This window comes from Chamaea fasciata, unplaced genomic scaffold (genome assembly GCF_029207755.1).
Source record: "Chamaea fasciata isolate MVZ Bird 193981 ecotype frontalis unplaced genomic scaffold, bChaFas1.0.hap1 SCAF_4, whole genome shotgun sequence".
In the NCBI taxonomy this organism is placed as follows: domain Eukaryota; kingdom Metazoa; phylum Chordata; class Aves; order Passeriformes; family Sylviidae; genus Chamaea; species Chamaea fasciata.
This window is the reverse complement of record NW_027094089.1, coordinates 32,774,149-32,794,521: the sequence shown is the minus strand read 5'-3', so window position 1 is coordinate 32,794,521 and position 20,373 is coordinate 32,774,149. Positions and strand designations below refer to the sequence as shown.

At 36.6% G+C, this 20,373-nt stretch overlaps 1 protein-coding gene across 1 annotated transcript in view; it reads left to right on the top strand.

Moving 5' to 3' along the window:
- The window catches only part of JMY (junction mediating and regulatory protein, p53 cofactor), a 62,978-nt gene extending 42,885 nt beyond the window's left edge, over nt 1-20,093 (top strand). Inside the window, exons 7-11 of the mRNA XM_066181250.1 lie at nt 5,996-6,082; nt 8,583-8,678; nt 9,916-10,468; nt 12,035-12,345; nt 15,952-20,093. Of these exons, the coding sequence (XP_066037347.1) occupies nt 5,996-6,082; nt 8,583-8,678; nt 9,916-10,468; nt 12,035-12,342 (1,044 nt within the window). The 3' untranslated portion in view covers nt 12,343-12,345; nt 15,952-20,093. The remainder of the gene's footprint in view (nt 1-5,995; nt 6,083-8,582; nt 8,679-9,915; nt 10,469-12,034; nt 12,346-15,951) is intronic.
- Nucleotides 20,094-20,373: the final 280 nt, after the last annotated feature.

Sequence of the window (20,373 nt, the reverse complement as noted above, 5' to 3'; positions counted from 1 at the left end):
GATAGGTTCCACCTCATACTATGTACTGTAAAACTATGCAGAAATGTCAGTTGAGGCCTCGTTCTGGATTAGGATGAGTGGTCAGTTTGGTTGTGTGTTCCCAGTCATGTCCCTTTATGTGAAAGATTACCCATTCATATGAAAAGTTCTAGCAGATTGACAGTAAACCCTTCAGGTCTTCCCTCCACTTCATAATTAATATATCTATTTCTGTACCTAAATCTGAAGCATAACAGAGCAAATGAAAAGTTGTTGATACATTTTATATATTGGATTTTCTGTGTTTTGTCAGCCACTGCCTGCTTTCTAGTTAACCCAGTATGGAGAAGACTACAAATGAAGTATTAGAAGAAAGGTCTCCTGTTAGCTGATTATATGAAGTAGCTTGCTTAGTCATTGTGTTTGTTTTACATGAGTTTGTAAAGAGAAAAAGTATCAGGAACCTCGTTAGTGTTTTAAGTAAGTGAACTTAATCTGTTGTGTTACACTAATTTACACAGGCTACAGTATAATATATTTTTTCCTGGATATGAAAAGAAACTGCTGGCACCTTACAAAGTAGACAAACCTGTTTAAAAACAACAGCGTGTTTGCTGTTCTTTGTTTAACTTACTGGAGTTCTCAGGCCAAGGAGGAAACCCTGGAGCAGGAGTAGAGATTTTTTAGCATGCTCATGTATCTGTATAACAAACCAGTCACCTTCAGTGGCTCATTTGTTTCAAGGTTATGCTGTGAGAGAATACCTTGTTTAAGCTGAAGAACTTGGTTTTGGCTGTAGCAGTAGCAGCAGCATGCCTGGTTGTGCACTGTGACAAAATGCAGAGCTGTGTACAATGATGTTGCTTGTCTGCATCTGCAGGCAGGAGTGGTACAGTTACATCTTCTCAACATTGTGCTGGGATAGCTGTGGCTATACTGCTTTCAGGACCTGAGGTAATGTCTCCATGTGGAACTTGGACATCACATTGCTCTCAGAACTATTTCTGGCTCTCTTATTTATGTCATTGCCCAGCACAGCATTCTCTGCAGTTGAGTGCTGCAGGGAGATACTTAACTTCCAACTTCTAGAAGAATCACAGTGTGTGTTTAAACTTGCAGGAGAAAATAAAGTATCTTTATTTGAGCAAAAAGAAAGGGCAGAATCTGTTGTGTGCCATTGTGTGGCACTTGCTGGGCAGAAAAGAATATGGCCATTTTTTAACTTCTTACTGCTGGATAATGCAGTGTCCTACTAAGCTTTCTAGCAATTACTTGGAAATCAAAACTCATAGTTTTGTCTCTTTTTTTTAAGCAAGCTTGATAATTTTCAATGACTTTTTTAGTGATAATGCAAAGTATTGTTAATTATTTTACACTATTTAAGGTGCCTGGTGTGAGTATTTGTGAGAGAAAAAAGGATTCCTGCTCTGAAGGGTTTGCAGGTTAAATCGAGTATGCAGAACTAAGATACAGATGGGATACAAAAGCAGACTGTAGATGGTGAGAATGAGGGCAGTGATGACTGAATGCAATGTGAAGAAAAGTGACTTTTTGAGGGTGAATATGGAAAGTACATACTGTGTGGTAAATCTCTGTCTGTCTCAATTAAGAAACATTTGTTGTTGAACTGAGATGAGAGTGTATTTAATGCTTTTCAGATTGTGTTCCTGACTTAGCCTGTTTCAGCAAAGTATCTTAAAACAGACTTTTGAACAGGTATTCTGTTTTGGAGTGGATTGGTGGGGTTTTTTCTTTTTTCTTTTTTTTGTTGTGGTGTTTTAGTTTTTTTGACTTGTCAGTTCTGTAGCTGAGAACAAAGCAAGCTATGCATTAAGTGGTGTATAGGACAGTCTTGTGATATGTTTGGAAATTACAGTCCTTTCTCATCAAGATTTTGGCAACTGAAGATGCCCTTAGGACAACATCTGCTTTCTAGCAGCACTTACCAGAATTAAGGAAACAATAGGAAGTTTTTCTGTATCATCAGTTTTATTTTTTAGAAAAAGGTAATTTCATCATCCAGGTATTTAAAAATCTTTTCTATTGAGGAAAAAGTACAGTGAAAAGAAATAAATTACTCTTTATACAGTAACACAATTTGTAATATACATATAAACTTCAGTGACTATAGTATCTATTTTTGTTTTTCAGAAATTCCTTCCCAAATTTTGCAGATGATGCATCAGTTTTTCAGTGATGTTGTTGTCAAATAATTGTACCAAGCTGTTATTTAGAAACTTTTGTTAAAGGCATATTAGAAACACAGTTAAGTCGTGATTCTAAAATAACTGAACTGGCATTTTAAAAATTCATGGTTTTACAGAGTTTGATATTTTTTCACTGTACTACCATGAGTATAAATTCCTTATTCTCTTTTTTTTAAATACAAATCTATTTTCATTTGTTAAACAATCATTTCCTGATGTTTCTTTGTGTTGATGACAGTGAGTTATTAAAAATATATTTTTAATAGCAGTTTCACCTTTTTTTTCCTTACTTCCAGAGAGCTAGCTATCGATTTTTCATGCTGGAAATTGCTGTTGTTATGCCAGTCTACCCCCTGCTGGCTACACATTAGTATTAATTATATTATCATATAGAACAAGTAGCTGATTTATTAGGGAGCTAGATTTATAGCAAAGAATCAAGGAAAAAAAATGGCATAGTAGGAAGGCATCTCAAAAAGTGTCTTTGAAAAACAGAGTTGTGATGAAATAAAATCATTTTGCCCCTGGGAAGAGTATTCCTCATCCCAAGCGGACTAGGAGAAGCAACTGGTTGGTGAACCTGTTTTAGGGTATGTTCATAACATGTGCTTTCATCTAGGAAACTTCCTCACGTGTCTTTGTGTTCATTTAATAGGACACCTTTAGAATTTTGCAAGCCCACAGTTTAAAGCACAGCCCATGCCAAAATATGTGTTACGTAGCTGCAGTGACAGCTGGCATAGGAGTATTGGTATTCTGTTATTATTACTATTACAACAACAGCAGCAGCATAAGAACATAACTCCACTGAATGCTTATAGTAAAATATGGGGTTTGCACATAGAAAGCTAACCTTTTAATTGGGTTGTTTTTTAAGCTGAAAGCAAGACTCACTGTAACTATTTAGATGAAATACTAATACAGATCTCTTTTACATATATTACATGTTATTAGTCTTAAACATTGTAGTTTATCTGGTAACCAAGGGTGAAATGGTTCCTCAGCTCTTCCTTTTTGTCTCTTTAACAGAAGTACAATTTGATATTGTGAAATCAGTCAGTTGATTAAAGGAAAAAAGGGCATTACTACTTGTTGCTTTCCCAGTTCCATACAGTTGGTCAACGTATTTCTTGAGGTGTGGCTCTCACTGGATGTGATTTCACATTGAGGTGGTAAAATCATCCCTGGAGGTGTTTGAGAGGTGTCTGGATCTGGTGCTGGGTCATGGTTTAGTGGTTACAATGGCAGTGCTGGGTGGACAATTGGACTGAATGATCTTAAAGGTCTTTTCCCAACTTGATGGTTCTATGATAATGTGCCTGCTTCCCAGTGCTTAGAAGTAAGGACTGCCTTGCATGTGCAATAGGCTGTGTATTCCTGCTCATACACCCAATTATTATGTTTGGTTTTGTTGTTTTGGGGTTTTTTTTGCTGGAGTTTGTTGGTATATATTGAACTTGTCATCTGCTGTAATCATCCAGATAGTTTTCTTAATGCTGCCATCTGGGTGTTTTTTATTTCATGCTTTGTTTGAAATCAATTAATCTTGTCTACAAGTACACTTAATCTTGTCTACAAGTAGAAGCCTGCATTTGTCCCTCTGAAATTGCAACCTTTCCTTTTTTCTTAGACCATTTCTGTAATTAGTTATGGTGATTCAGATTTCTAATCCTGTCCTGCAACATGGTTTCAGCCCCTGCTAGTAGTTTTTATAATTTCATGTCAGAGAAATCTAATTACTTTGAAGTAGGTTGTTTATTAATACAAAGTCAGCACCAAACACATTTCGGTCAGGTTTGTCCTCTTTGCATACTTAAAATACCTTTTATTATTTCATTTAATCAGAAAGGTTTAAATACTGATGCTGAAGTAATTTTTTACATAAAATGGTGTCCTCCGAGTTTTTGAGACATGTCAAAAACCCAAACCATGCTTGCTTCTTCTCATTGTTTTATAATATTCAAAACCTTAATAGAGAACAAACCATAAACTAGTTAGAAGTATTACAGAAAGTTGTTCAGATTCTCTATTATCATTATGTAGCTTGCTGTGTCTTTGAAACACAGAGATGAAGTAGTTGATATTTTTGCAGCTACAAATTAAATTGATTCACTGTTCCAGGATTAACTCTTTTCACAAGGGGACAAACAGCCTTTGGAAAGAAACACAGAACCCAGCAGTATTTGGCTATATATGTGTGTGGACCTGTTAGAGTAAGTCCAGAGTAGGTCCACGAGGATGATCAGAGGGTTGGAGCACCTCTCCTGTAACAGCAGGCTGGGGTTGTCCAGTCTGGGGAAGAGAAGCCTCTGGGGTGACCCCAGTACAGCCTTTCAGGACATAAGGGAGCTTATAAAAAAGAGAAAGTGTGCCTTTTGATGTGGACAGATATTTTACCTGGACAAGGTGGAAGAGTTTTAAACCAGGAGAGATTTAAATGGCTGTTAGAAAGAAACTTCTTTACTCTGGGGGTGGTGAGCTGGTGACACAGGTTGCCCCAAGAAGTTGTGGATGCCCCATCTCTGGAAATCTCCAAGGCCAGGTTGGATGGGGCCCTGAGCAGCCTGGATTAGTGGAAGATTCCTTGTCTGTGGCAGGGAGGTAGGCACTAGGTGAGCTTTAAGATCTCTTCCCGCCTAAGCCATTCTGTGATATACCTCTGATGAAGGTGGGACAGTATTTGCACAGAAATCTTTGCTTTTGACAGTTACCTGTACACAACAGCAACATTGATGGTTTTAGTCCTATACAGGAACACTGGTTACTTTTTTATTTAATCAAAACTTGTCCATAGATAACTTGCAAAAGAACAGCTTCTTCTGCATTTTTAAGCATCCAAAATAGTAAGGTTTCTTTAATCCCTTCCCACCTTATTTTTGTGCTTTACTCTGTCAGCTCCCTCAAACAATGCTTTCAATGACAAAGCTTTTTTCTGGACCTACCCAGAAAGTCATACTGAATGATGCTTGGGAACTCCATCAGCTCCACACTCTTATCTGGAGTCACACTTCAAACTGCTAATGTTGCACCTTCTTGCACAACTGTGAGATTTGTTTATAACTGTATATTTGACTTTGTTCTAGTTCTGCTTGGTGCTTGTATCAGGTCTCATTCCATTGCTCATACTGTCCAATTTCTTGGCCCTCAGTGTAATCCAATGAAGTTGTCTATCTACTTGAAGTTTGATTGTCAGCTTCTTGTCAACTGTTGTAACATGGCCTAGTTGTTTGTTTTTAACCTATTCTTATTTGCAGACAGTGTAACAAATTCTTGTTTAAAACCAGAAGTTAGAGATGTGAATTCAGTGTAATAAATGAACATGATGAATTGTAACAACTTTATTCCTGTCTGTGCTGATAGTACATGGAACAGATGAACTGACACCTGTAAATGGGAAGCTGTCTATTTGCCTAAACAGAAATATGTGGTACATTCAAGAGTTAGTTATTTTCTATGTGTGTAAATACATGGGGTTAAACAAGGGCTTTATGAAGTGTTGACAGATTGGTGGTTTTTTGCCACTCTTGTACTGGTACTGTAGAACAAACTTTCCAAGCAGCTGTCACTTGGATCTGTTCTTTTGATAGTTAAAAGTAATAAATTTGGGGTTGTCTAGCTTGTTTTTGGTTGTTGTTTGTTTTTGTTTTTGTTTTTTTTTTTTCCAGTTAGAGTTCATTGTAAGTTAAATGAGCTTGTCTGAAAAAGGCTCTGCAGTTTCTATATTTCTAGGTGCCATTTCCTAAATATGACATTATGTAAATCTGCATTTAAATTACATGCTTTATAGTTTATATTTTATGTCCCTGCAGGAGATCTGTATTGCAAAGCATAACGAGAAGGTCCAACAGCGTCACCAGAGCGAGGAGGAGTACAAAATGCACCATACTGTTCAGCTGGTGAGTTTGAGTTTTGTGCTGTTGAGCTTAGCCTGTCATTAATAGCTTTCATTCCTCATTATACATTAATTAGGGGAGCATTCAGAGCGATAGCTCTTTCAAAAGATGGTATGTATCCCTGAGCTTTGCACCATGGCTTTCTGTGTCATATTATGCTGGTGAGGAGGGACATACAGTTGTGTTTGGAAGACATGGGAACCAAGCAAGTAGAACGGTTCTTTATGCTAAGATGGACAGTCAGAGTGATTTGTTACGTACATCTCTGAGCACCGTGTCTGGTATGGTGATAGGAGTAAGGAAATCACACATATTTATTCTTGAATCTTTATAAACTTGGCTGGTACTTTTCTTCTTTTTACTAAAGCAGTTACTGGAATTATGTTGTATAAACTTGTAGTTCCAGATGGATGCTTCACGATTTTTTTCATAGTCACATTGCAGAGAATACCCCAACTGGTCTCTTATGCTGTACCTAGTAGACTTATCATAAGAATATTCAAATTTTGAACTAGGTCTTGGGGGCTGATATAGTATCAATATTTGATAAACATCACTGACAAAGATGGATTGAAATCCAAGTCTCTTTAATTCAGGCTTCAATTAGATTAGTGAAAGTGATTCTGTTTCATCCTTATACATTTTTAACATTGATATATTTGTCCAGGAAGTCAGCTGCATAATTTATTTTATGGAAAGGCTACTTGTCAAAGGGAGTATGTATTGGAATATTCTTTCAGGAATTTCAAAAAAACACCTTTTTTATCAGTTCTTATAATAAGGCAGAAGAATTTACTGTGTGGACTGTAGCCTATTTATCACTATTACAAATAAGACTTGACAAAGCCAAAGGATTTCCTTGTCTCTAAGTACTGCAGAGCTTTATATTACAGAATTGCCTGCTTGAATGATACAAAGAACCTTATGCTAATTTTTTGTGTTTTTGTGGGATTTTTCTGGTAAAAATGGGACTGAAAAATTCTAGCATTATGGTAAAATAGGTTTTAAATTACTGGTTTTCATTAAGAATTTTGAAAAAAATTCTTAAAAAGTTTTAGAAAACTTTTGAAAAGGTTAGTCCAAATTTGAAACCAAATAAAAGCTGCAATTTTACTATTTTACTTAAAAGTGAAACTAAACCAAATAAGTCTTCCAGAACAAAAAGAAACCCTTGAATTTGAGACTGCTTCAGGAAAAGTTTGATCTGAATGCATATGTAACATTCAGATACAGTAACAGAACTACTTTTCTTCCTTTCTTTATGCTTCTGTTCTGACTTCTTTGCCCATTTTTCTTATTTTCTTTTACCACATGCTTCTCCTCCTCTTCACCTTTTTCTGCTTTCTGTCCTTACTATTTTTTAGACATGTTCTCATCTTTCTCTCTCTAATGCCTCTATACTTCCTTTTTTCCTTCCAAATCACAGCAGTTGTCTTTTTATGAAGGACACCAGACCACTAGCTGACTTACAAAAATGGCAGGCAGACTCTCCTTTTGTGGTGACTGAATGAGAGTAAAAGGTTCACGAAAGTGATCAGACTTTTTGATTATGAAGGTAGACTTTCAAAAGTAACATTAAATGCTGTGAGTCATCCTAAGAATTAAAGCTGCTGTTTCTGCTCAGGGTTTTTGCTTTGTGGTCAGCTGTCACATCGTTTTTCCTGATGGCTTCTGAGCTTGCATGCGGTGAATTTCACCTTCTGGTAATTAGCTTCCATTTCCAGTAAATTTGACTGAGGAGTCAGTGTTCGTTTCAAAGATGTAGTAGCTCTGCTGAAGTTCTGTAAGGAAGAATTATTAGTTAAAGGAGATGTATCCAACGGTGTGTTTACCATAAGATAAAATCGCTGTACAAGAAAAAGCACAACTGGCCTAGATGCAAGGACCTTTGCTTAAAATGCAATTACATAAAATCAAGCTGGATTAAACAACAAAAGCTGGAGTAAATGCAAACCTATATTTACTGTTGTAAGTGTGAAAACATTTACTTAATTTGCTCACTGTTGGGTTCAAAATTTTGTGATACTGAGTTCTGTGAATTCCTGTACTTTGAAAATATTAATATGACTTGTTTAAATGGCAGCCTTGCAGTTTGGACTGTCATTTTGTTCTTTGAAAGAGGGGAAAAATGGATACTGCTTTGCTCTCTGGCTAATTTATGCAATTTTAATTCAAGGGGACTTCTCTAAGTATAGTATTCTGTCACTTGTTATCTCTCATCTCTTGAAGTAACAAGTCTTCCAAGTGGTCCTGTTCGAGATTGAAATTTTTTTTTACTGCACTTTGCGTTTCTTTGAGAAAACAAACTACAAAATATATTCTATTTTTAATAGGGAAATGTATACTATTTTAAAGGAGAAGCCAGAGGCCAAGTTTTGAAGTTATGTTTCTTTGAGAAGTATCTTTTTAAGTAACTCTTCACATTTAGGAGAAGAGCTTTTTCTAGTGAAGCCAAATAGAGCACTGGTTGTAATATTTACATGTTTTCCATGTATTTTCTTAGAAACGAGATCAGTTGCAAGATGAAGAGGAAAAAAAGAGCTCCTGGGTTAGTCAGGAACGACAGAAAACCCTGGACAGACTCCGTACATTTAAGCAGGTAACAGAAGAAGAGTCATTCTTGTCCGGCAGTTTCCTTTCCCAAAGAAATTTTCACTCATTCCAGTAATAGCATTCATTGTGCTATTAGCAATTCTCTTTCACTGCACCATCAACTGCCCTTTGGAAAATTCACAGCAGAATATGGCATTGGTGGTAACAGATTCCTCTAGCTGTTGCATTCCCAGAGCCTTAAGTTTCTGTTCATCCTTAGACCTATAGCTTGTGACAAGACACTTGGCAAATGTTCCTGAGAAGTATAATCTAAACAGTACTTCCCACAAAGAGCATTGTCATCTGACATGGCCCCCTCCTGGTACTTGGTGGAATACCTGCCCCTTCTAGAGTGGAAGCATCAGAAAATGCATAGAAAGTGGAATGAAGGGGAAAGAATAAGGAAAGGGCTGAAAGTGAAAGAAAACAGAGGCTGTATTAATTGGTGAAAACTTTTTGTTGAATACATTAAGAAAATAAAGGTATGAGAAGTTTCTTTGCTGGAAAGTTGTCTTCTCCAGCAGTACACTCTTCATGTCATTATAGCTTGCAAGCCTCTTGAATTCTGTGACTTTGTAAATTGAAGAAAATTTACTTATTTTAACCAGCAACTGTTCATGAACTTTTTTCTATTAACATACTAATATTGTTGCATGTTATTGCTTTAGGCCTACCACAATTGTGCAAAAGTTATTAGACCTGTCTGTGAGAAGGAGCTTAATTTTTTTGTTTTAAAAAGGCTATGGGTGAAACTAATATGAAAAGATTGATAAGAGGCAGCAAATTTAAGAAGTAAATTAAGTCTGAAAACCTGATGTTCTCAAGATACACCTTTTAAAACAGTGGGATTAACATATAAGACCAGTGTGTTAGGTCAGACTGGTCTGCACTTGTAGAGAGAGCCATTGACCAGGTTTAGAAGAGTAAAGCAAGAGGGAATTTTGAATTTTAATTTCCAGAAAAAAACCCACTTTTGATTTTGCAGTTCTGATTCTTAGTAAAATCCTAATTCTAACCCATGTATTTCACTGGCTAGACTAGTCATACGTAAATAGTGGCTTAAGTAAGAATAAAAACTAAGAATATGAATAATATTTTTGCAAAAAGTTGGGGATACATTTGCTTTGGTTTTACGTACAGAACGAAATGAAAATTGTGTGTCAGAAATCATGGGGTACATAAAATCTAAACTATTCCATTGCACGTGCTTATGTAACTGTCAATGCCTTCCTTATTCACTTCAGCGGTACCCTGGGCAAGTAATACTGAAATCCACCAGACTGAGGCTGGCCCATGCAAGAAGAAAATGTGCAGCCAGCTCAGTGCCCAGTGTGGAGCAGCCTCAATCTTTGCCAGCAACCATCCAAGTCCAAGAGAAGAGCGAAGGGGTGGAATTGGAAAAAGCAGTTCAGCCTTTGCAAGTGCAGGAATCCACAAGCCTAAAACAACTACAAGATGTCTCCTTGCCTCCTAATGGTGTTACCTCTGAACTGCCCAGTGTTGGCACTTTTCCACTCACCAGTGACCAGCTGCAACCAGAGACTGCTACTGGAGAGCAGCTCCCACCCCCTCTGCCTCCACCACCTCCTCCTCCGCCACCACCTTTGCCCTCCAAGGAAGATGTCACCAAATCCTTAGAGAAAAGTGACAGCTTTACTAAACGTCAGAGTGTGGAGAAGGGAGTGCAGCACTCTTCTGGTGTCCCACCAGCACATCTGTTTGATAGCAGTCAGCTAGTCAGTGCCAAGAAGAAGCTTAAGAAGACCGGTGATCTAGAGGGTTTACAGAGGAGGAGAGGTACTGTTCTAGTTTCTGCGTATTTAATTTAAAAATTATTGTTATTAATTTAAAAATTGTAATGCACGTCAGTTCACCTTTTGAATTGCTGTGTAGGAAAGCGTATGCTGTGATTAATTTATTATTAATGGGAAAGTTGCTAAATCGTTTGTAGCAGAGAGATTCTGGCAACTTGAATGCTAGGGTTTTTATGGCAGCGTGGCATACTTGTTCAGTGGGAAATACTTGTGAAATTGAGTCTACACTGAACGGTGTTAGATGAGATAGAAACCTAAGTGCTGTTGAAAAGAATATTTACATACCTACATACTGCTAGCCCTGTAGATAGTGCGTGTTTCACCTGAGGATGCAGCATTCTATTTCAAAACAGAGTAACAGTAATTTTTCTGTAGTCCTGTTTTTTATTTTACCAACTTGCATTTTATCTTGCAATTTTGTATAAAGCACCTATTGTGTGTGCATTTCATATGCATCATAGTATGACAAATATAAATTCAAATCAATCATCCCTCTGAAGAATATTGTTAATGTCTGCAGCACCACTCTACCTGCTCCCTATTCCTGAGATGCTCCAAGTTTTTAAGTGACTTCAGAAATTTGTCTGTATATGACAGACAGAGGCTTTACAGTCCTTCCTTCCTCCTTCAAATATGCCACCTGTATTTTTTTATATCTCTCTTTTGGTTGGGTCTTTTCTGTCTAGGCCTTTAGTGGGATGGACAAAGCCTGTTCCTAAGTGCAGAACAGGTTTTAAAAAACATATTGTACAATGCACAAAAAAGAACTGGAGATGGATATGTATTGATTGAGAAGTGCTGTACAGATTACGTACTATTGTATACAAGGTGTTTAAACTTCATTTTACTTTATTACAATGCATTCTGTAGGATGAAGATCTTGCCCACTCGTGGCTCTTCAAAGAGCCAAAGCTTGATTTTTATTTTTGTGGAAAACTGGTTTCAAGATTAAGAGCTATCTCTGACTCCTTTCTTTTTGTTAATAATAAAGGAAGACAATTTTTATAACTGTGCTGGGATTAGATGCTAACAAATACATGAACCCAGAGAAGCAGGAAAATGCATGCTCTTGCAATTGACCATATTGCTGCTTCCCCTTGGCTTGTAGAAATAGTCATGCAGTAGGCAAAATTAGCCTAAAAATGCAAGTGGTAAGAAGGGATCATACAGTCTAGTACCTGAGGCATGTACTCATTATCTGAGTTCTAAAGTAAAAAAAGATGATGCAGTAAACGCCTTCATATGTTGAATTCCTTGCAGTTTATTCAATTTTCCTGACTGCAAACAGAAGAGCCATATTATTCAGAAAGTTTTGCTTCTTGATAGGAAGTTAAGTGGTTGCAAAAATTAAAATTGTCTGTATAAACCAGTTCTAACTTGATAATAAGGAGTATTGTTTAGAGGCTAAAACAGTTTTGAAGGTACCATTATACTTATAGTATGGGACTATCACAATAGGATGCAGGTACCTTTTGGTCTGTAAGAAATAAAAATTAAGATTGATAAAATTTAGTGAAAATAATACTGAAGGTCTTTTGATTTCCTGCAGTGAGTTCCCCAATGGATGAAGTGCTGGCTTCCTTGAAACGTGGCAGCTTTCACTTGAGAAAAGTTGAGCAGAGAAGTCTCCCTCCTTTTCCTGATGAAGATGATAGCAATAACATCTTGGCGCAGATCAGGAAAGGGGTGAAACTGAAGAAAGTACAGAAAGATGTTTTGAGAGAATCCTTTACAATTCTGCCCGATACTGACCCTCTGACAAGGAGCATCCATGAAGCGTTGCGAAGGATTAAGGAAGCGTCGCCTGAGTCAGAGGATGAAGAGGAGAGCTTGCCTTGCACAGACTGGGAAAACTAACCTGTAATTAAGCTACATTTAAAGAAAATATTTCTGCAACAGGTTTTTTTTTTATAACAGTAGCAGCTAAGCCTCAGGTTGTGCATTCTAGGAGACTTAGTAGGAATGTGACTAAACTGTCTGACTTCCAGTGTGGTAAAACATGCACATATGAATTGAGTATCACTGACTTTTCAAATAATTTATGGTTTATAATAAGGAAACCCTTTTTTAGACAGTATATTAGCCTTTTACTGTTCCAGTACTTCTGTTGATTAATAACAGGACTTCTCCTCAAAGAGCTCTATTTTATTTAGTAAATTTGAAGGGACAGGTCCTAGTTTACCAAAAAAGTTTAAAAAGCAGCACAATCACTCTTGGATGCACCTTATACTTACTTTCTAATTATTCCTAGCCTTGTAAAAATTGAGCATGTCTTATAATTTCAGACTGAGTAACTTCCAAGTGAAGGACAGTTGGGTTTGAATGCTGAGCAGATTGAAATCTCATGGTTTACCCTGAGTGGCTGACTTCTTGATGGCTTGGTTTCAGTCTCTGAAATCTCTGACTTAATTGAATTTCCAGGCTATAAACAGTAAATATACAAATACAATTTATTCTTCTGCTAGTCACATGAATTCCAGAAACTTATATTAATACTAAGCTACTGTGCCTGAAAGTACAGATACCAGACTTCAGCAGATGAAATTAATGATTTCAGGACAAACCAAAAATTGGCAAGAGATCAGTTGTCAGAATAGTTGCTGCAGAAGTATGGGTATGATTCAGGATGGCCGAGTAACAATACGTGGAACTCCGATTTCTTCGGAGGGCATTATAGCAAAGTTTATTGAAAGACAGATTCTTTTTATACAGTGTTTCAGTACAATGAATAGGATTGGTCCTTTAGGGCACCACCTTTCTGTAAACATCTCAACCAGTAAACAAGTTGGAAAAACACCAGGTGTCGGGAGGAGTGTATCTACAAGATTGTTTTGGGTGGTCCTTGTTATTTCCCAGGCCAGACTGGGAGTGTTCTGTCCTTGGCTTTCCCACAGGCTTCAAGGCCTGGAGCCTTAGAATCCATGTTCTGACCACTGGCTGTTCCCACACATCAGTAGCACAAAGAGGCTTGTGACTGCAGCAGCACAGAGCACTTCTCTGTGGTGGCGCTCTTCTGTTACTGACGGGTGAATGAACTTATCGATGAAGGTTCCCACTAAACCTAAAATCTGAGAAACCAGAGGTATGACAATCTGTAAAGAAATGAAAAATATATTTAGAGAGGCTATTTCAACAGAATGGAAGACAAAGATTTGTAATCCTTGCAACACAGTTAGCAGCAGAAAGAAGATAACCTTTTCGAATGTTCACAATCCAGCTTTTCTACCCTGGGTAGTTGTTACTATAGCTGGAGAATGACTGTTGGTAAAGTGCTACAGCTGTTTAAAAACTGATTCTGACTTAGCACATCATCTGCTGAATGTTCTTGTGGTTATGAAATACTGTGTCAATCTGTTGCATTGGCATGGTATTTTCAAATTATAATATTTTAAATTTTTGAAAAGGAAAATAAATGCTGCCTTCTATTCTTCATGAACTAGCTGTTGGCCCCCCTGATGATTTCACACAGCTTAATTATGGCTTGCTCCTTCTATTCCATACCAAATGTACTGAGTTTTGGAATTGAAACTCCAGGAGTGGAGATGTGCTTAACTCTTGCTGAAACTCCAAGTGAAAATAATTTTGCTTTCATGTAACTTCCTTCTATCCTTGCATACTGAAAACTCCCACTACCACATCTCTTCAGAAATCAAGTGATAGCTATGAGAAAAGACATGTCTTGGAACTAACTTGTCTTCCTTAGTGCAATTATTCTAATTTCCTAGATAACAGATCAAATTTAAACTTTGTGATTTGACTTTGATTTTAGTAAATCTGTTTGACTGTTAAGGATTTTGTTTGCATTTTTTGGCAAGATACAAAGAAATTTTACAAGACTGACTTATTTTTTAAAATCAAATGGGTTGACCTCCTAAGCATTTTACATTAGAAGTGCATCTCAGAAATCTTCCGTGGTCATTGCTACACAATATAAATATACGTTTTCCTGTGCTATTTGCAGCCCCATAAAAGGAGTTCTGAATGCAGGCTGAAAATCAGTGCCACACAGTCCCTGGCTGTTTTCTCTTTTTTACCAGAATACATCCTGCTGAAGTCCTGTGAAATAACTTGGACCTAAAAGCAGGATTCAGTGTTAGGAGTATGTGCTCCTTGTTCTTCACATATCTGGGACTTGCTTTCTCTTAACAATGTCATATTTTATTATGAAAACAACCCTGTTTTCATTAGGTGAAGTTATTTAACACATAATAGTTTAGATTGAAAATGGTTGTACAGAATACTTCAGAAAATATCTCAGAAATAGCTGTACTAACAGCTCTGGAAAAACAAGCAAGGCCCTTGCTATCCAAGCACATGAAATAATTTGAGAAAACAGAGATTGAGACAAAGCACTGGAAAAACTCAACTGAATAAATACTTTTCATATAGATGAGCATACTTGCTTGAAGATACAGACTGGTTTACTAGCATTCATCATACAAGAGTAAAAAAAATGAAAATCTGTTGTAGAAATAACAGGCTCATGTTTTTTGGTGTAAAGTTATCCACTTAATATCATGCTTTAAGATTGACCTACTGGTTTTTAATTTGTAACCTGTACACATGCCAAAAATAGTAGCATAGAGATTTTAGGTTGAAAACATGTTTATGAAAATGTGTTGGCACACATTTTATATGAATTATGCTTAATTCTACATACATCTGTATAGGCTAAATGTAGTGCAGTTATTTGCCTTACAGAATGAAAGCTAAATCTGATACAGTGATGTATATTTATTAAGTGCCAGAAAGTTCCTTGATATAAGTGAAAGGAGTATTAGCAGTGCTCAGTGAAGTGGTTTCATTAATTATTGAAGTTTGAAAACAAAACTAATAGTAACTAATTCTTGCAGGAGATCTAGTAATCTCTTGTATTGCCTGCTCTGTGTGTTAACTTCTGTGTAAAGTTATGATTAACCTTTTTTAAGAGCAGTTCTTTCCAGGCAGACACTCTGAACCATATAAAAAGATACTGAGGAATATATTGAAGTAGCTGAACAAGTAGTATAAATATATAGCTTCTGTATGAAAAATCCAAGAGATTACTGGTTATCAACAGTATCCTGAGAATATCTGTGTATGGGTATGTAATAATGCACATAAATCACCATAGTACACTAAGAGTACTATAAGTAATGCAGAACTTGAGTTCCTGTCAGTGGTGGACAAAGTAATAGATAACAAGCGAGCTTTCATTCTCCATAGTCTCCTAATCCAGTATTTTTGGCTTCTAATCTGTGTTAATTGCCAGTAATACCAGAAGGCCAAAAAAAAAAAAAAAAAAAAGACCTGGTCATATGTGTGTTCTGACTCCAGGGTCACTGTGCCATTACCCTGGAGCAAAGACAATCTTTGCTCAGTACGCGCTGCTCCGTATACTGCATGTTAGAATTGCCTAATGTGTTGATCAAAGAATATTTGTACAGCCATTTAGCTTTTCAGATGTTCCTTTTTCTTTCTTCCCAGACAGGTGCTTGACAGCCACCAACGTGCGAAAAGAAACCCCAGTTGAAGATTACTTTTCTTCTGCATTTCTGAAAATTCAGAGCCAGCGGTTATGACCATCAATTCCACAGGAGGCTTTCTTTGGCAAAGAAATAGTCTTTCTTTGGCAAATAACTCAGTACATGGAAAAAAATGGCCTGAAATGTTAATTTCAGGTCACTTTTTTCTTTATTTGTTCAAGCAAAGTCTGGTTTGGGCAGAAAGCTAAGTTGTTTAGATGTGCATTTTATACTATCAAGAATGCCCGATTCTTAAGCACTTTTTGTATTTGCGTTAGTAATGTATGGCCAGTTAAGTGAGGGGGGCATTTTGAGTTGGGAGACTACTTGCTGTTAGAGTAACTTTGGGGTTCCAAGCCAGCTATAAAATGGCCCCTTCACTGCACTGAGTATCTCATGTGCTTGAAAATTCAACTAAATGGCTCCCTGCAGAGAAGCTTGCTGTGTAGAAGTCTGATATTCCAGAAGGAGAATTCCTAGTTGCACTACAGTAGCTGAAATTCAGTAACATGCAACTAAGAGTTTTTTTCTTCTTAGCTTGAAGAAGCATATCAGTAATGAAAAACAACAAGTGACCACAGCACAATGAGAATTAAGAGTTGAATTCAGTACATATTCAAGAATGTGTTTGTTTCCATCATGATACATTTAGCAAGACATACTGCAGCACCTTTTTAGAAGGTCATTTTTAGTCTGACATCTTTTTAAAGTAGACATTTTCATGCTTTTTTAAAATAATATTTAGCTATGCTGAACCAAGTTAGTTATACTTTTATCATTTGTTATAAGAAGCAATATTTTGTAATTTCATACTTAAAAATATTTTTCTCTTTTAGTTTAAAATGGCTTTTGATTAGTGTAAGCAGCCCTCTTTAAAAAAGATCAAAGCACTTAAGCATACTGAAAATTCAGTTGTGAAAATCATGCTATTCTTGCTGGTTTTCATCATTCCCTTTAGTGGCTGCAAAAATGTTTGTATTTCATACCCAAAAGCCTAGTGGCTTAAAAACGTTTCTTTTGATTCTGACTGTTTTATTTTTAAAGGAGAGTTACAACTTCCTCTGCAGTGAATACTTAGGAGTAGTCCTAAACCTCATGACTAATGGCTGCAGGCAGCTACCTTACGATACCACAGTACCAAGAGGTATGTCAATACAGAGAAACAAGTAGCCTTGTACCACCTAAAAACCTCATGTGGTATTAAAAATCAACCCATTACACTTCTAGGAAAGCTGAATTTTCACTAGCATTTTGTTTTTCGTAGCATAACATACACTGTGTTTGAGAAATACACAGTCCCTGTCCTTTGTGTTGTGTGGTCCATTCACTGTTCCTCTTTTGACAGATAAACTACTATATGGGGATCTGGGTTCTTTTAAGTGGAGTTACTCATTGCTGCTGTCATGTAATGGAACACGTACTGTGTTAACATTTATAACAGGGGATTTCACGTCTTGCCGTTTACTTACAGAGAGAGGAGCAGGAGACCTTACCTTAGCAATAGGCTGTGTAATCAAAAGGAACCTCAGCTCTGGGACCCTTCAGTCTATTGAAGATGTTTTGCTGTGGCTGTCCGAAAATTAAAGCTCTGTCAAACATCTCGAGAGGATTTTCTTAACCATGTTGCCTTACTTATAAAGTTAGTGAACATTGATTTTCAAAGCACCTGCGAGCAGTGTTACTGTAGAATTGTATCGATTTTGCTGTGTTAGTTGCCAGGTCTCTATTTTTCAGCTGTGTGAAACACCTGATACTGGCTTTCCACAGGCCTAAAACTACATGATGCTTTTATCTTAAACATATTCTCTGAATTCTGTGTTAAATGGTATGGTTGCAAGGTGTCTGATGCTGTGTTCATGCAGCAATAGCAGCAGTTTAAAGGTTCATCATAATCATTTGACACTGCGTATACCGTCAGCTGTGTTATTCTACATTTGTTTGTACCTTCAGTCACACCACACATTAAAACCAAGGTAATCAAATAAATTTTTGGCTGTAGCACAAAACAGAACTATGATGTAGAATGGTAATTCACATTATACATTTCATCTGAAATTAGTGCTGAATTAACAGTGGTGAACAAGCAACTTCTGTGTTAATTTTTTCCTATTTTCCAGCCTGCAGTTTCATTCCTTGGAGTATGCGTACAGAACACTAGCAAAATTTCAAGCCGAGGAAAAGTAGAGTAATTTTAAAGTATATGTGCAGTGGTTCCCTTGCACAACACGTTGGTCTGCAGTTTACCACTGTGTTGTTATCTAAATAGCTCCATGCTGTACTGTACTACAGTTTTCAGATATGTTTCATATGCCATGTGATCTGTCATCTTTGCCTTGAAAAATGTGTGCATGATTGATGAAATTAGTCTTAATCTGTTTCATATTTAGCTGAAATCTTAGATTTCTGTATTAGCTTAGTCTCAGTAGAAATGGAGTTCTCATATGAGCATGTATTTTATGGGCACACAAAAAGTAGTTGTTACGCTGAGCATAGCAGTATAAATCAGTTCAAAACTGCCATCTTCTGTGTGGAAAATGGGGTTTTTCCACATCCTGCTCAAAAAAAAATTTCTGAGTTTAAATCTCCATGAGTCACTAGATGTCACAATTCCACATAATTTTCACTTCGATATGAAAATTGTGCATATGTAGTGTACACAGGCTAATGCAGAAAAGGTACCATCCTCTGCCATGTGGAATTTTCCAGTGGGATGGCTACTGCAGAAAATGGGGAAGTTTAGTATATTTACAAGAAACTTAGGGAAATTATGACAGTCCTGCGTTGAGGTCAGTTCCACCACAGCTGAGTAAAGCTGTAATAATTGTATTGGTCCATGAGAAATCTTGGCAAGCATCACTAAAGAAAAAACACGTAAACATGCGCAAGGAGCCTCCATAAAAAGACCTGCCTATTGATATTTTTCATTTTGTTGTTGTGGCTGCGTTGTTCTGTTGCTAGTTATTTATCTTAAGTAGTTTGTCAGGTTTTGGGCCTTTTCAATTTTTAGAAAATTCTTTTTCCAAATTTAAAGTTTTACTATGGTGTAACTGATACAGTGAAGTAAAGATTTGGAATGCATAATGTTTATTGTACAAATGCTTATTATGTAAGGACTGAAAAGTCTTTTATGAGTGGGAACAAGAAACTAAATACTCAGTTTCTAGTAAAATAACCAAAATATGAGGTAAACAGCAATAGCCATGTTCAGAAATGGAATTTATATCAACCAGAATTTCATGTTCTCATTCATGGAGGTTCCAGATAATTTACAAATGACCAATAGTCTTACTCACTTTACTGTATTTTCATGTTACTTATCTGTCTAGGGTAGATGAAGGCTTTTTTATTTTTCTCAAACATCACTTTAAAGTTTTGCCTGTTTTTTTTATTTTAAATCTGACAGTCTGCATTCTACACCAGACACTTGTAAAATAAATTAGTATGATTATATATTGTGTTCTTTTGTGACTGAATTGGGGATAGAACTCAACATACTTCACTACGTTATTTGTAAAGAATCATTTTGAGTATAAGCACTATATTCTGTACTGTTTAATAATAAAGTAACGATAGATGCATTATTGAAGATGCAACTTATTGAGAAGAGGAGGCAGAAACTTTATTGGTTAATGTTACCCTTATTCCATTTGTTGCACTGAATTTCAGGAGTGTAATTTGTAAATCAAGTTTGCTCATGCGTGTAATCAGATTTTATTTTCATTGTAATGCTTATGTAATTAAATTACCTGGATGTATTTCTGGTAATGATTTCATAAGCATGGACAATATGTTGTTGATGTTTCGCACTACAGAATTAATGTTAAGAACAAGCAAAGCTTCTTGCAAAGAAAAGAGTAACAGAAGCACCTTACTGGGAGAGCATGTTGCATGATTTCAGTCCTCTTGGAGCTGACAGACAGTAGGTCATCCTAAACTTGACTGCAAATTGCTCTTTGGTGTAATAAGCACATCAACATACTGCTATCAATGCTATCAACACAATGGCTGTTTTTAACCTATAAATATACTGTAATTTAAGTTTTCCTACAAAGTGAATTTATATTTAATTGCTGCCTAATACATAAATACTTAGAATTTTTAGGAGGGTCAAGGGAGGGAGGGCGGGCATGCCAGTATATTTGTGGGAGGGGCTGTTTGCATATATGGGTCTTTATACTTCCCGTTCAGTTTTGACTGTTAATCCAAAATTCACAGCTCTGGCTGTGGTGAATCTGCAGCCTGACATTTATGTATTTTTATTGTGATTCAGGTCTTCTCTCTTCTGTGGCTCAGAGCTTCAGAATAAGACAGAAAAGGTCATCTTTCCATTCTCAAATGTGAATGCTCTGTACCTCTAATATGGAAAATGACCAAGCAATGAATT